At 37.2% G+C, this 15,687-nt stretch overlaps 1 protein-coding gene across 1 annotated transcript in view; it reads left to right on the plus strand.

Moving 5' to 3' along the window:
• PTGIS (prostaglandin I2 synthase) overlaps positions 1-15,687 on the plus strand; it is a 197,347-nt gene that overhangs the window by 118,089 nt on the left and 63,571 nt on the right. The window contains 1 exon segment of the mRNA XM_053716906.1: positions 3,188-3,369. Coding sequence (XP_053572881.1) covers positions 3,188-3,369 — 182 coding nt within the window.

Genomic DNA, 15,687 nt, shown 5'->3' on the forward strand with positions numbered 1-15,687 from the left:
GAGGTTTATAAGGTTTGGAGAGTGTCTGGGAGGTTTGTAAGGTTGGAAGAGTGGGGGGGGGGTTGTAAGGCTGGGAGAGGCTGTGGGGCTGTTTAAGATTGGGAGAGTGTCTGAGGGTTTTGTAAGGTTAGGAGAGTGTCTGTGAAGTTTGCAAAGTTAGGAGAGTGTCTTGGAGGTCTGTAAGGCTGGGAGAGTGACTGTGAAGTTTGTAAGGTTGGGAGGTTTGCAATGGTTTGTAATGGTTGGAGAGTGCCTTGGCATCTTCATTAAAGTCTATGGAGATTTTTATGCTACCTCCAGTTTACACAGCTTACTACCGCAAAGCCTACACACAGTATTTAAGAGATGCTGAACCCACATTTTTTCTTTCATGATTCACGTAGAGCATGCAATTGTAAGCAACTTTCTAATTTACGCCTATTATTCTTCTTCGTTCTCTTGGAATCTTTATCTGAAAAAGAAGAAATGTAAGCTTAGGAGCCAGCCCAGTTTTGGTTCAGCACCCTGGATAGCGCTTGCTGATTGTTGGCTACATTTAAGTCACCAATCCAACAAGTGATACCCAGGTGCTGAACCAAAGATGGGCGGGCTCATAAGTTTACATTTCTGCTTTTTCAAATAAAGATACCCAGAGAAAGAAGTACAATTGATATGAGGAGTAAATTAGAAATTTGCTTAAAATCTCATGCTCTATTTGAATCATGAAAGAAAAAAATTTGGGTTCAGTATCTTTTTAATGTCCCTTTAAATTATGGGTTTTCCAATTCCTTCAAGATTTGAAAATGTTATGTTCTACACAGTGATTATTTGATCTCTGTATAAGCTCAGTTATATCTCTCCCCAATTGGCCTTGCAGATAAGATAAGATAAGATGTTTTAAACAGATGCACATTTTTCTAGCAAAACGACAGTTTTTGGCTGGACTTTGGTAGCTCTGCTGAACGGGCTCAAGCTCTCAATGTTTGTACATGCTGCATACAGATGGTTGTTCTGTAAAGTTCATATGCAGTAAAAGCGGACATGTTGTTTTGTAAGGTTGGGAGAGTGTCTCTAACGATTATTAGGTTGGGAGAGTGTCTCTAACGTTTATTAGGTTGGGAGAGTGTCTCTAATGTTTATTAGGTTGGGAGAGTGTCTGGGAGGTTTGTGACAATGGGAGAGTGTTTGGGAGGTTTGTAAGGTTGGGATAGTGACTGTGAAGTTTGTAAAGTTGGGAGGTTTGCCATGGTTTGTAATCGTTGGAGAGGGCATCTTTATTAAAGACTATGGTGATTTTTATGCTACCACCAATTTCAGAGTGGAATTAAAGGTAAAGGGGACAAAATAAACAATTAAAGAATATTGCAAAGTTGTTTTTTTATATATACGAGTTATCATTTTATATTACCATCTCAAAGTGTCCCTTTAAATTAAGCTAAAGTTGAACAAGTGATCTTTGTATTAGAATGTCCCTCTAATATTAAATACTTTTTAATGACTGGATTTTAACATACCATATTCTACATGATAAGATTAGCAACATTCTTAACTACAGAAGCTGCCTTAAAAGTAAAAGGGGATTGTAGCACAATGTGGAAAAGAGCTTTGTAACACCTATACTATAGTAAGAATTTAATGCAAAATATGTGCTGAAGTTAAGAGACTTAACCATAAGATGGCAGCATAATATAAAAAATTAAAAGAAAAAAAATAAATATATATATATAACAATGTATTAATTTATTTTTACTGTTTTATTTACTTATGTATTAACATTAATTTCAGTATTTTGATATCCATTTGTTACAGTTTAAATAAATTAAAACAAGCGTCAAATATATGACATTTGTTATAGTAAAATAAGCAATGATTATGTGATTTTTGTAATGAATACAATAATGTTGTCTATTTCTTGTCTTCTTTTGAGACTTTAATTTTAATAAAGAGGTATGAAACCCAAGATTTTTCTTTCATGATTGAGACAGAGCTTTCTAATTTACTTCTATTATCACATTTTCTTTGTTCGCTTGGTATATTTTGTTGTAAAGCAGGGATGTAAGCTTAGGTGCCAGCCCATTTATAGAGCACTAAATGGCAACAATTTTGCAAAAATGTTTTCCATTTGCAGAGCACTAGATGGCAGCACTATCTCCTACCATGTAGTGCTCCAGATGCCTACCTAGGTATCTCTTCGACACAGAATAGCATAGGAATGAAGCAAATTTGATAATAGAAGTAAAATGGAAACGTATTCCATATCAGTATGTTCTGTCTGAATCCGAGCTGCACACTAGCCAGTGAGCCAATCACAAGCTGTATATGTGCATAACCACATGTCACTGGCCTGTGTCCAACTCGGAAGCAGAAGTTAATTTCCACTACAGCTGCCAGATGTGAATGCTCCTGAGCTAACATAGAACTTTAACAAAGGATACCAAGAGAACTAAGCAAAATTAATAACAAAAAGTAAATTGTTATTTAAAGGGACATGAAACCCCAAAAATTTGTTTCGTGATTTAGAAAGAGCAAGCAATTTTAAACAACTTTCTAATTTACTTCTATTATCTAATATGCTTCATGTTCTTTATATCCTTTGCTGAAAAGCATATCTAGATAGGCATATCTGGATAGGTTCAGATTGGTGGCTGCCCATAGATGCCTCGTGTGATTGGCTAACCCATGTGCATTGCTATTGCTTCTTCTATCTAAAGAATGAAGCAAATTAAATGATAGAAGTAAATTTGAATGTTTAAAATTGTATTCTCTATCTGAATAATGATTCAGATAGAGCATGTAATTTGAAAAACCTTTCCAACTTACTTCTATTATCTAATTTGTTTTGTTCTTTTGGTATCCTTTGTTGAAAAGGATACCTAGGTAGGTTTAGGAGCTGCTGATTGGTGGCTGCACATATATGCCTCATGCTATTAGCTCACTCAAAGTGTTCAGCTATCTCCCAGTAGTGAATTGCAGCTACTTCAACAAAGGATATCCAGAGAATGAAGCAAATTAGTCAATAGACGTAAATTGGAACGTTATTTAAAATTGCATTATCTATCTGAATCATGACAGAAAAAAAGCATTATATGTGGTGACAAATTTGTATATGACTAAAATCAGAACTGAGTGAACAACTGTTCAGTTTCTGTATTACTCATATTGTACGCTTGTATTTAATGCACTTAAATGTTGTACTTATTTTATGCAGCAGAGAAAAAGGAAATAACATTAACTAAGGAGCATCTCTGGCACCTCTTGAACATAGGACGTCTTAAAGCAAAAGCTAATAGAAGTAAATGGCTGGATGGCTACCAGCGCCACCTAGAGGACCTCAAGGTGAATGAAGAAATGCAGGCCAAAGTCATGCTCCTGCAGCTATGGGCTACTCAGGTAAAAGAAAAAAGATTTTATTTTCCACAATGAGGATTATGGTGCTAATAAACCACAAATAAATAGAGGTGAAAAAGGAATATTTATCATTTAATATAATATTATTTAATATTCTAAAATACTTATTTTGCATAAAAAAAAAAACAATAAATGTTTTGAAATCACTTTTCTTGTTCTCTCACGTCCTTGCATTTGCTGGCAGTAGGGCTTAATTAAAGAGACGTTCAAGTCAATTATTTATTTGTGCAGCAGAAATTATTAGCTGCATTGCAAAAGTTCTGCAGGCAAAATAAATGTTTTAAAACACTTTTATCTACCATTTTGAAAAGTCATGAATATTGTTCATCTTAAAAGGACAGTAAACTTAAAAATAATGTTGCATAATTCTGTACTTCAATGGAGTGCGCTGAATATAAAAATACAAAAAAAAACTAACAACAGAATATTTTACATTCCAATGTTCTTCACAAGATACATATTTATATTTAAATTTATATATATATATATAGTGAAGATTGGATTAGCCGTGTTAGTCCAGTAGATAAGATGCTCAAAAAACAAAGTATTGCAGTATGCAGTGATACCTTTTTTATTGGACTAACATAATATTTTAAAGACAAGCTTTCAAGAGTTTTCCTCTCTTCCTCAGGTCTGAAGCAATACTGATCAATCTGATATAGATACACATCACATAAAACAAATGGAAGGGAGGGAGGGGGGTGAGAGGGGTGTCATAAAAAGCAGAGTATGTGTCTGAAGGAGAAAATAGCTGAGAATAGCCAGAAAGAATAAATAAACAGAGGAGAGTAAATAGGCAAGATGAGAGGAAAAACAAAAGGAAAAAGAAACGAATATAGGACAATAAGGGCTAGATTTATGAAGCCCCTACGGCAGCCCTACGGCAGCAAGTTCTCACAAGAACTTGCTTGCCGTGATTTATCAAGCAGCGGTCACTAGACCGCTGCTTGATAATGCTCTTCGCCACCTCTAAACTGGCGAAATTCAATCTCCTCGGTCGAGTCCGACCGAGGAGATTGACAGCTCCTGCCCGCGCGTGATTGGCTGTGCGCGGGCAGGGGGCGGGATTGCACGCGAGCGCAAAATTGCGCTCGTGTGCAATGCCGAATGCCTGCGGGTATTTTCGCCCCGCCACAGGTGAGCTGAGGCGTACAGGGGCGCGTATACGCGCCCCTGAACGCCTCAGCTTTAATAAATATAGCCCTAAGTTGAGAGATTATAGAAAGTTATGGTAGTGTGTGAGAACGCCAGAGTCTACATTAAGTCCTTCATTTCTGGTGTTGAAATGTGTGATCATTTTCATCTCAAACGTCTTTCATTCATGAGAGTCTTTGAAATTCCCTTTAAGAACTTTAATCCTGAGGTTAAGGATGGAGTGACCAGTCTGGGTGAAGTGATGACCAACAGGGGTACAATATTCATTTCCTTGTGGTTTTTGATCGAGTGTCTGTGTAGATTTATTCTGAGATGCAGCTTTAGGCCAGTTTCTCCAATGTAGCAACCTCTGTCACACACTGTACACTGTATCATGTACACCATATTAGCAGATGGGCACGAATAGGATCCTTTAATATTATATGATGTGTTATTGTGTCTGGCTGTGTTGTTGTCACATATATGTTGACACAGTTTGCAGAGTGCAGTGCCATTCTGTGTAAGCTTCTGTTCTGTGGTTAATTTGCTGCGGACCAATCTCTGTCTCAGGTTGGCGGTTGTTTGAATGCTAGTATGGGGGTTCAGGAAATATTTTTTTGAGTGTGGGGTCCTCTGAAATTAGTGGTTGTAGCTCTTTAAAAATTTTGCGTACATACTCTGCTTTTTATGACACCCCTCTCCCCCTCTCCCTCCCTTCCATTTGTTGTATGTGATGTGTATCTATATCAGATTGATCAGCATTGCTTCAGACCTGAGGAAGAGAAGAAAACTCTCGAAAGCTTGTCTTCGAAATATTATGTTAGTCCAATAAAAAAGGTATCACTGCATACTGCAATACTTTGTTTTTGAGCATCGTAAATATATATATACACACACACACACAAATGCGCGCACACACACACACACACACACATATATATATATATAGTCCTTTCCAGTCAAATACCTTGTCATATACCATACACCGGTGACCCCTTATACAAAATTCATTATAATATTTATATGAAATACTTTATCAGAAAGTGTATATATGAGTGTAATAGTTTATTTCAACGTACGTATGTTGTGTTTGGTGAACATTTTTTTAACTCTTACACTTTGCGCTAGGTCTTTAAGTGCGCTAATTTGTTGAGCACTAGTTTTGTTTGAGCTCAAGCTCAACCGTTTACCTTGTAATATGCGCACTAGTTAGCTCAGCCGCTATGTTGCTTATCACGCGTAATCTAGCCCTTTATGGGGAGTTAAAGTTTACTTTAAATAACTTCTAAGGAAAGCATCACTGGTTAATGAATACAGAAGACAAAACACACATTACGCATTTCTTTGCTAAGACAGTAATTTACAAACTGACCTTAAATCCATTTAAGCAGAATTCCATGTGGGTAAAGGCAGGACAGATGAAATGGTTTGGGGCTGGGCAACAGATGAAATGCTAAGTGAAGGAAAAGAAGTTCATGAAGGGATAAACATAAGGATGGCAAATGATTCAGCACATTTGTTAAAAATAACCAAACCCAACCACATCTGTTTTTTCCAAATGATCACGGAATGTTTGCTGAACATTTGACATTTGTTCTTGCATGTAAAAGCTTTCTTAATATTAAAGGGACAGTCTACTCCATCATTTTTATTATTTAAAAAGATAGATAATTTTATTGCCCATTCCCCAGTTTTGCATAACTAACATAGTTATATTAATTTACTTTTTACCTCTGTGAGTACCTTGTATCTAAGCCTCTGCATACTGTCCCCTTATCTCAGTTCTTTTGACAGACTTGTATCTCAGCCAATCAGTGCCCTCTCATAAGTAACTCCACGGGCATGAGCACAATGTTATCTATATGGCACACATGAACTAAAGTCCTCTAGCTGTGAAAAACTGTCAAACTTAATTCAGATAAGAGGCGGCATTCAAAGGCTTAGAAATTTGCATATGAGCCTACCTAGGTTTAGCTGTCAACTAAGAATACCAAGAGTACAAAGCAAATTTGATCATAAAAGTAAACTGGAAATTTAAAAAAAAAAATTGCATGCCCTATCTGAATAATGCAAGTTTATTTTTGACTAGACTGTCCCTAAAGGATCCCAAGATTTTTATTTTGTTATTCGGATATAGCGTAACATTTTAAACATATTTCCAAAGTTTCTTTTATTATCTAATTTGCTTCGTTCTCTTGCTATCATTTGGTGAAAAAAAGGATCAGGAGCAGCAATGCACTACTGGGAACTAGCTGCAGCTTTGTGGCTGCACATTTATGCCTCCTTTTATTAGCTTACCCAATGTATTCAGCTAGTTCCCAGTAGCTGCTCTTTCAAAAAGAATACCAAGAAAACAAAGCAAATTTGATAATAGGAGTAACATTGAAAGTTTAAAAGTGTATGATCTATCTTAATCGTGAAATTATTTTAAACTTTTGGGTTTCATGCCCCTTGAATGGAACATTTTAATATGCAGTTATTAGTATTTGAATGTTGATTACAATAGCCAAAAGTAGATTATTAGTTTGTCTTAGATACATAATGACTATTGGTCTGTTAACCAACAAGTGGCGCACTATTGTTAGTGCGGGACATAATAAGTAATATTGTAACCATGCTAACTAGCACTCATATTACAAGTTAAAAGTTATTGACTGCGCTTTAGCGCAAACAAAATTTGAACTAAACTTATTAGCGTGCCTGAAAAACTAGCATAAAGTTTAAGGGGTAAAAAACAGCATTCCCCAAACACAACATAAATACATTAAAGTATTACACTCATATATACACTTTCTGGTAAAAAAATATTTCATATGAATATTAATAAAATTGTTTTATAAGGATTAAATGGGATATGATATATCACAAGGTATTTCACCGGGAAAGGCTATAATGTATACATATATGTATAAATATGCATGTGTATATATGTATATGTATACATTAGTATTTATATATATATTTATATACACATCTATACACATACAGTATAGACATACAGGGAGTGCAGAATTATTAGGCAAATGAGTATTTTGACCACATCATCCTCTTTATGCATGTTGTCTTACTCCAAGCTGTATAGGCTCGAAAGCCTACTACCAATTAAGCATATTAGGTGATGTGCATCTCTGTAATGAGAAGGGGTGTGGTCTAATGACATCAACACCCTATATCAGGTGTGCATAATTATTAGGCAACTTCCTTTCCTTTGGCAAAATGGGTCAAAAGAAGGACTTGACAGGCTCAGAAAAGTCAAAAATAGTGAGATATCTTGCAGAGGGATGCAGCACTCTTAAAATTGCAAAGCTTCTGAAGCGTGATCATCGAACAATCGAGCGTTTCATTCAAAATAGTCAACAGGGTCGCAAGAAGCGTGTGGAAAAACCAAGGCGCAAAATAACTGCCCATGAACTGAGAAAAGTCAAGCGTGCAGCTGCCAAGATGCCACTTGCCACCAGTTTGGCCATATTTCAGAGCTGCAACATCACTGGAGTGCCCAAAAGCACAAGGTGTGCAATACTCAGAGACATGGCCAAGGTAAGAAAGGCTGAAAGACGACCACCACTGAACAAGACACACAAGCTGAAACGTCAAGACTGGGCCAAGAAATATCTCAAGACTGATTTTTCTAAGGTTTTATGGACTGATGAAATGAGAGTGAGTCTTGATGGGCCAGATGGATGGGCCCGTGGCTGGATTGGTAAAGGGCAGAGAGCTCCAGTCCGACTCAGACGCCAGCAAGGTGGAGGTAGAGTACTGGTTTGGGCTGGTATCATCAAAGATGAGCTTGTGGGGCCTTTTCGGGTTGAGGATGGAGTCAAGCTCAACTCCCAGTCCTACTGCCAGTTTCTGGAAGACACCTTCTTCAAGCAGTTCTACAGGAAGAAGTCTGCATTCTTCAAGAAAAACATGATTTTCATGCAGGATAATGCTCCATCACACGCGGCAAGTACTCCACAGCGTGGCTGGCAAGAAAGGGTATAAAAGAAGAAAATCTAATGACATGGCCTCCTTGTTCACCTGATCTGAACCCCATTGAGAACCTGTGGTCCATCATCAAATGTGAGATTTACAAGTAGGGAAAACAGTACACCTCTCTGAACAGTGTCTGGGAGGCTGTGGTTGCTGCTGCACTCATTGTTGATGGTGAACAGATCAAAACACTGACAGAATCCATGGATGGCAGGCTTTTGAGTGTCCTTGCAAAGAAAGGTGGCTATATTGGTCACTGATTTGTTTTTGTTTTGTTTTTGAATGTCAGAAATGTATATTTGTGAATGTTGAGATGTTATATTGGTTTCACTGGTAAAAATAAATAATTGAAATGGGTATATATTTGTTTTTTGTTAAGTTGCCTAATAATTATGCACAGTAATAGTCACCTGCACACACAGATATCCCCCTAAAATAGCTATAACTAAAAACAAACTAAAAACTACTTCCAAAACTATTCAGCTTTGATATTAATGAGTTTTTTGGGTTCATTGAGAACATGGTTGTTGTTCAATAATAAAATTAATCCTCAAAAATACAACTTGCCTAATAATTCTGCACTCCCTGTATAAATGAACTTTGGAGTCCTTTCCACTCAAATACCTTTAAACATGAAATATAATTGTATCATTATATATATATATATATATATATATATATATATATATACGTAGTTCTGGGTTCCCAGCACTCACTGTTTAGATAAAATGCCTGGGTGCTCTCTATGGTAGATAGGTATAAACTTCAAAGTAAGAAGAGGCACTCACAGGTCTTAATGAACATAATTTTATTATTCTTTAATCAATAAATTTCCAGTCAACGTTTCGGTCCTTGCAGGTACCTTTTTCAAGACTGTGAGTGCCTCTTCTTACTTTGAAGTTTATATATATATATATATATATATACATATATATATATATATATATATATATATATATATATATATATATGTGTGTGTGTGTGTGTTTGTGTGTGTGTGTGTTTACTGTGGTTTAATAGAAATATTTAACATTCCAATGTTCTTAATTTAGAATAGAGTGTTCTTTTTATTTTTAAATATGTATTTCTTTATATATATATATATATATATATATATATATGTGTGTGTGTGTGTGTGTGTGTGTGAGTATGTATAAATATATATTTACAAAAAATAATTATATATTTTCTTTTATGGGAAGAACATTGGAATGTTAAAGGGACAGTCAAGTCAAAAATAAACTTTCATGATTCAAATAGGGCATGTAATTTTAACCCTTTGGCTGCTAAGACATTTCCCACCTGGATGCTGAGCTGGATTTCAGCTTTTATTTATTTTTTAACTTTTTTTTAAATATATTTATTTTTTACTTTTTTCAATGGTGGGTCTTGGGGGTCTATAGCTGCTTAGATGCCTGAGATACAGGCTTCTAAGCAGCATGCCCCCATTGTTTCCCTATATTGTCTATTGTTAATTTTAAATAAAGTTGTGTGGTGACATCATCACGTCATTGCATGTCAAATTTTGAAGCCCTCGTGATGCCTCTCACTATTCAGGCCAGATCGCCGGGTGGTAGTAGGTGGGAGCCCCCAGATTGCCCTCAAGGTGAGTGCTAGCGAAGGCTCTGAGCCGTCGTCAGCACCTGACTGGGACAACGATGGCCCTAGTACTCAAAGGGTTAAACAACTTTCCAATTGACTTTTATCACAAATTTTGCTTTGTTCACTTGATATTCTTAGTTGAAAGCTAAACCTAGGTAGACTCATATGCTAATTTCTTAGACCCTAAAGGCCGCCTCTTATGTGAATGCATGTTGACAGTTTTTCACCACTAGAGGGCGTTAGTTCATGTGTGTCATATAGATAAAATTGAGCTAATGCACGTGAAGTTACCTAGGAGTAAGCATTGATTGGCTAAAATGCAAGTCTGTCAAAAGAACTAAAATAAGGGGATAATTTGCAGAGGCTTAGATACAAGGTAATTACAGACAGTGGAGGCTCCTCCATATGTGCACTGTCGCACGTGAACCCCCAGGGGGCAGAGGAGAGGGGCAAAAAATTTGCAGAACTTAAGAAAAAAAAATGAGGAAAAAAAATGAGGGAAAAAAAATGAGAAAAAAAAAAATATGAAAATTTTTATTTTTATTTATATTATATTTATGAATAAATGTATTATTTTCCTGTGTGCTGTCTTCTGTGAGACTGTGCAGTGTAACTATCATCATGACATCATGCATATTAGGCTGAAAGTGGAAAGTGCTGTTTTGCCTATACTTCTATGTATCGCACGTGCGATACATAGAAGTATAAGCAAAAGCACTTTCCACTTTAAAACTGCATTGACTGCAGCGCCACCTACAGGCCAGCCTTCCTGTTTGCACAGCTCTTAGTGTGCGGGAGCCAGCTGTCACGTGACACTCGCACACTAAGAGCTGAGCTGACTATGTGTGTGGGAGGAGAGGAGGCAGGGGCGTAACAGAAGTTCAGCCAATCATATCCCTAATCCCTGGGCCTTCCCAATTCCTAAATCGGCTATGCAGGCGCATGGTTTCTGGCGGGGAATTAACCTACTGACTGAGAGGCGCGCACTGTGAGTGACGACACACCCGGCCACATGGATGACACAGGCTGTTAGACAGATTAGTGTGTGTCAGTGCGCGGGGAGACCAGAACGATGCTGCCACCAGGATCGGGTCCATTCAGTGAGGCTCAGGGGAGGGCCCAGGGCTACTGAGCAGGGCTGAGTGAGGAGAGGCTGCGACTCAGCATTATGTATCTGAGTGAGTATGTATGTAAAATTCTAGGTAATAATGATGCCTCATTTCCAATGTTCCCTCAAAGCCCTCTCTGTGTATTGCAAGCAGCGCAACTCAGAACTTCTGTAACAGGAGGGATGTGGAATGTGATTTTTTTTATTATATTTCAACAGTGCTGGACTCCTGGAAAACTAAGCTGCAAGACACCGTGAGAGAGCACTGTTAAAATAAAATAAAAAAAGAAATCACTTTTCACATCCCTCCGGTGTAGCACAGCTTGATCTTTTTTCTGTGCTACACTGAGGGGGAATGACCTAAGCTGACTGAGTTGTGTGCGTAAATCACACAGCTCTGTCAGAGAGTAAGACCGGGAGAAATTAAACACGGAGAACAGCAGGCAATAAACTTCCAGTGAAAAGATTAAAGTGCTGCCCCCCTCCTCCATACACTAGAAGCAGCCTAGGTGAGTGCTGGAGATCTTCCTCACATGTGATTAAAAATGACCCGTAAGTTTCAGTTTGTGACAGCTGAAAGTTATAGATTTATTAAACACCCATGCAGGGTCATGAAAACAGTGCACACACTACTTATTCTAGCAATACCAGCTTTTTTTTCTATTTTCTAATCCAGCATTCTTTTAAAAAAAAGAAGAAAAAAAAGATGCAGAGCATTATTTAACCCCTTGGCTATCATAGAGAATTTCAGTACATTCTAATACATTGCACTGCAGCTCTTTTTGACAGCCAAGGGGTTAAATTATGCTCACAATATGGTCTAGGCATGTAAGGAGGGGAGGAGGTTAAGCAGGAGACTGAAGCTTCTCTGTTGTCACAAGCTGACATTTCTTATATAAACTTTGAGCAATAATATCTGTAGTAGTCTGTGAAATGAAATTGCTGGTTTTAAATGTGGGTCTAGTTAATCAGTATTGTTTAGCTGTGATGTATTTTTACTACATTCCTACCTGATTACTAAAGGTTGTTTCCCTATCAAATTTGAGTGACTTTATTTTCTTTATAGTGATGATGAGACTTAAAAAGGTATTTCTTCATGCCATGTGGTACCTTGCTAGCCAACTTCATATGCTGCAGTAAAAATGTATATATGCTTATAACTAGGGTAATGGATCTCAGCTGTATGTATATGTATGGACTCTGGAGCAGGCTGCAGGCATGGGTGGTGGGCAGAGGGTGCCTGGGTGGCCTATTTTTCTCCTGGGCATGTGTGTATCCCTCTGTAGCCACATTACTTTTTCCATACCAGCCAATGTACAAAAAACAGTGATTGTATGGTGTTATGAATGTTAAATCATTTGATAATTAAACAAATACATAAATACACACACACATTAGAAATATGTATGACAAGTTCCCTTTAATTTTGTTTTAAATAAAAGTGGGACTAGTGTGTTTGTGTATATATATGTGTGTTTGTGTGTGTGTTTGTGTGTGTGTGTGTGTATATATATATATATAGATAGCCATCTGAGGGGCGGGGCTTTATTTCAAGGGGTGTGGCTAGGGGCGGGGCCAAGTGCACCTCCATCTTCATAATTCACCAGCCGCCACTGATTACAGAGGTAAAACCTGTACTATAACCGTGTTGGTTATGCAAAACTGGGAAAGGGGTAATAAAGGGATTTTCTATCTTTTTAAACAACAAAAATTCTGGTGTTGACTGTCCCTTTAAATATTCATAACTACCTTCGCCTTTAGCGTAGTTAGTCTAATGCGGTGTTGAGCAATATGTGTTGTGTTTTTTTTTGTTATTTTACACCGCACTCCTTTGAAGTCTATGGGGGGAACCAGCTGCATTAAGGGCTCCATTTATCATTGTAATTCTCCCACATTTACGCCTATAAATACGCTGTCGGAATTGTTCTCCTATTTATCAAAATACGCTTAAAAATAAGCAAATACGACCCCAAAATTCTCCCACTCTATTCTCTCTCGCCTAGGCGCACATGTGCACCAAAGAAAGCACAAAAAAGCACTTTTTTGGTCGTATTTTTAAAAATATGCCTTACTAAAATATGGGCGACAATAGACGCTTCCCTTTTAAGCACGCAAGAAATTGGTCCACTATGTTGGATTAAACATTCAAATAGACCCACAATAACGAGGAGCTCCCCACTATACTCCTATCTCTTCAGGACTTGATCTGTATTAAACGGAAAGGGATTACATCCCTCCCCTCACCAATGACTCCGATACCTATCAACGCAGAATTTACCGGCGGGATTATACCTAATGACTTGCCAGACAGTGGACTAGGACACACAATTCCACTAACGCGGTTAATTTAAAATGGTAAACTAAAAGAACACGCTCGTTTAAAAGATATAGCAGATGGTCACTTTACACCGTGGCTTAAACATGCTCAGTTAACACACCTGATAGGTACGTCCTTACATAAACAGGACTTAGTTAGAGAACCCACTAACTTTTAGCGGTTATGTTTGCTGGACATACCCCCTCGTAGACCCCTCTCACTTGTTAAAAAACTGTTAGATACTTCTTCCACCCCCCCCATCATTTGCACCTCAATGGCATAGGGAACTGGAAATTACTTTGTCAGAGGAACAATGGAATAATATATTCCATCACACACACAAATCATCACACTCCCCCAGAGTACTAGAACTGAACCACAAAATCCTGTTTTGTTGGTATCTCACCCCGAGCAGGATAAAAGAAATCTACCCTAATGCTAATGCTTCTTACTGGAGGGGGTGTGGCGAACTCGGCACCATGACCCATATCTGGTGAAGTTGTAGTCACCTTACACCATTCTGGGGAAAAATAGAAACGCACTATAAGAAAATCTTGGGGAATCTTTTACATTACAACCCACCACCGCACTTCTCAACCACAAAGTGTGAAAACATTGTAAAATTAGATGGCAACTGTTGCAGATAGGCCTCAACAGTGTACAATTCTTAATAGCTAGAAAGTGGAAAACCTCATACATACCTACACTGCAAGAGTGGATACATAATACTTCAGATCTCCTTTCCCATGAAGAATATTCATACTTTAAAATAGGAAATATGGCTTTCTTTCAGGAGGTCATTTTCTACTGGGAATCCACAACACACACCATACTGCGGTAGGGCATCTGAGGAGCCTCACACCTCCCTCCTCTCAAAGTCCAGCTGGGTCCATGTTCTACTGATTTCTCTTCCCTCCACTTTTCCTCCGCTATACCCCTTCTTTGCCCTCACCCCCCCCCTTCCCCCCTCTTTATCTTTACTCCCTCTTTCTTAAGCGGTCTCTCTCAAATTCAGGGTTGTATTTCTTGTTCCCACTATTATGGAGACACAGAGTTGGATAGTGTTTTGTTTTGAGAATTATCAGATTTCAGACCAGTGTCTACCACTTCTTACTCTTCGTTCCACTTTATTGCAATATGGGATTATTTTTCTCTGGAATTTTAAAATGGTAATCTGCATTACAGCCTGATTGAGATAGCTTCATAAGGACTACCTTTATCCTCATATTCAGGACTAACTCTACGAACACTTGAGTATTTTCAGTCACAAATGGATATGTGAAGTGTATAACGCAGCCACTATGTATAGACCCTATAGTACTCTTTGATATTCATCTTTATGATGTATGATCACATTTTATTTTTCAATAAATCTTTTTTTTAAAAAAAAAAATATGCCTTACTAATAACGAAATTCAGATTTATCATTATTTTGCGCCTTAGGAGAACCTAAAATTCTCCTACAAATACGACCACAAAAGTTCTCCAAAACCGCTGTGGAGAACATTGAATTTACTCCACTTTTTTCGCCAGAGAAGATGGAATATTTCTTAATTTTGGCAGCTATAAGAATGAAATATGAATCAATGATGTCAATTTTGTTTTGATAATATATTTTTAAATCAATGAATGTGTAGATAACATATGTTATGTTTTATAATAAATATATTATTTGAAAATACAAATGTGGTATCCTATTCATTTCTATTTGTAAAGGAAGACAAGCTTACAATAAATTATATCAAGTAGAGATTTGACACATGTCCATAGTTATTAACATATCTTGGGTTACCACTGACATTTTTGCATATCTATAGAAGTCATAATTACTGCAGGGGGTGTGGAAGGTTTTATTGTTTAAAACATCAGTTTTATTATTATAATTGTAGCATGTGTAAAAAAATATAATGCTTTCTTACACATGAATAAAACAAAAAAATGCATTTATTGATTAAATTAAATGAATTCAGTTACATGTTTTGTCATAATTTAAAAAGAAAATAATGATATATTTATTTTATTACATTAAAATTAAATTAGGTTTATATTTAAATAATGAATTACACAGATAAGGGTGGTTTAACCCCTTAAGGACGCATGTCGTACAGGGTACGTCGCACACAAACTAGTCTTTAAAGACCAGCGACGTACCCTGTACGACATTAGG

This window comes from Bombina bombina, chromosome 1 (assembly GCF_027579735.1).
Source record: "Bombina bombina isolate aBomBom1 chromosome 1, aBomBom1.pri, whole genome shotgun sequence".
Lineage (NCBI taxonomy): Eukaryota > Metazoa > Chordata > Amphibia > Anura > Bombinatoridae > Bombina > Bombina bombina.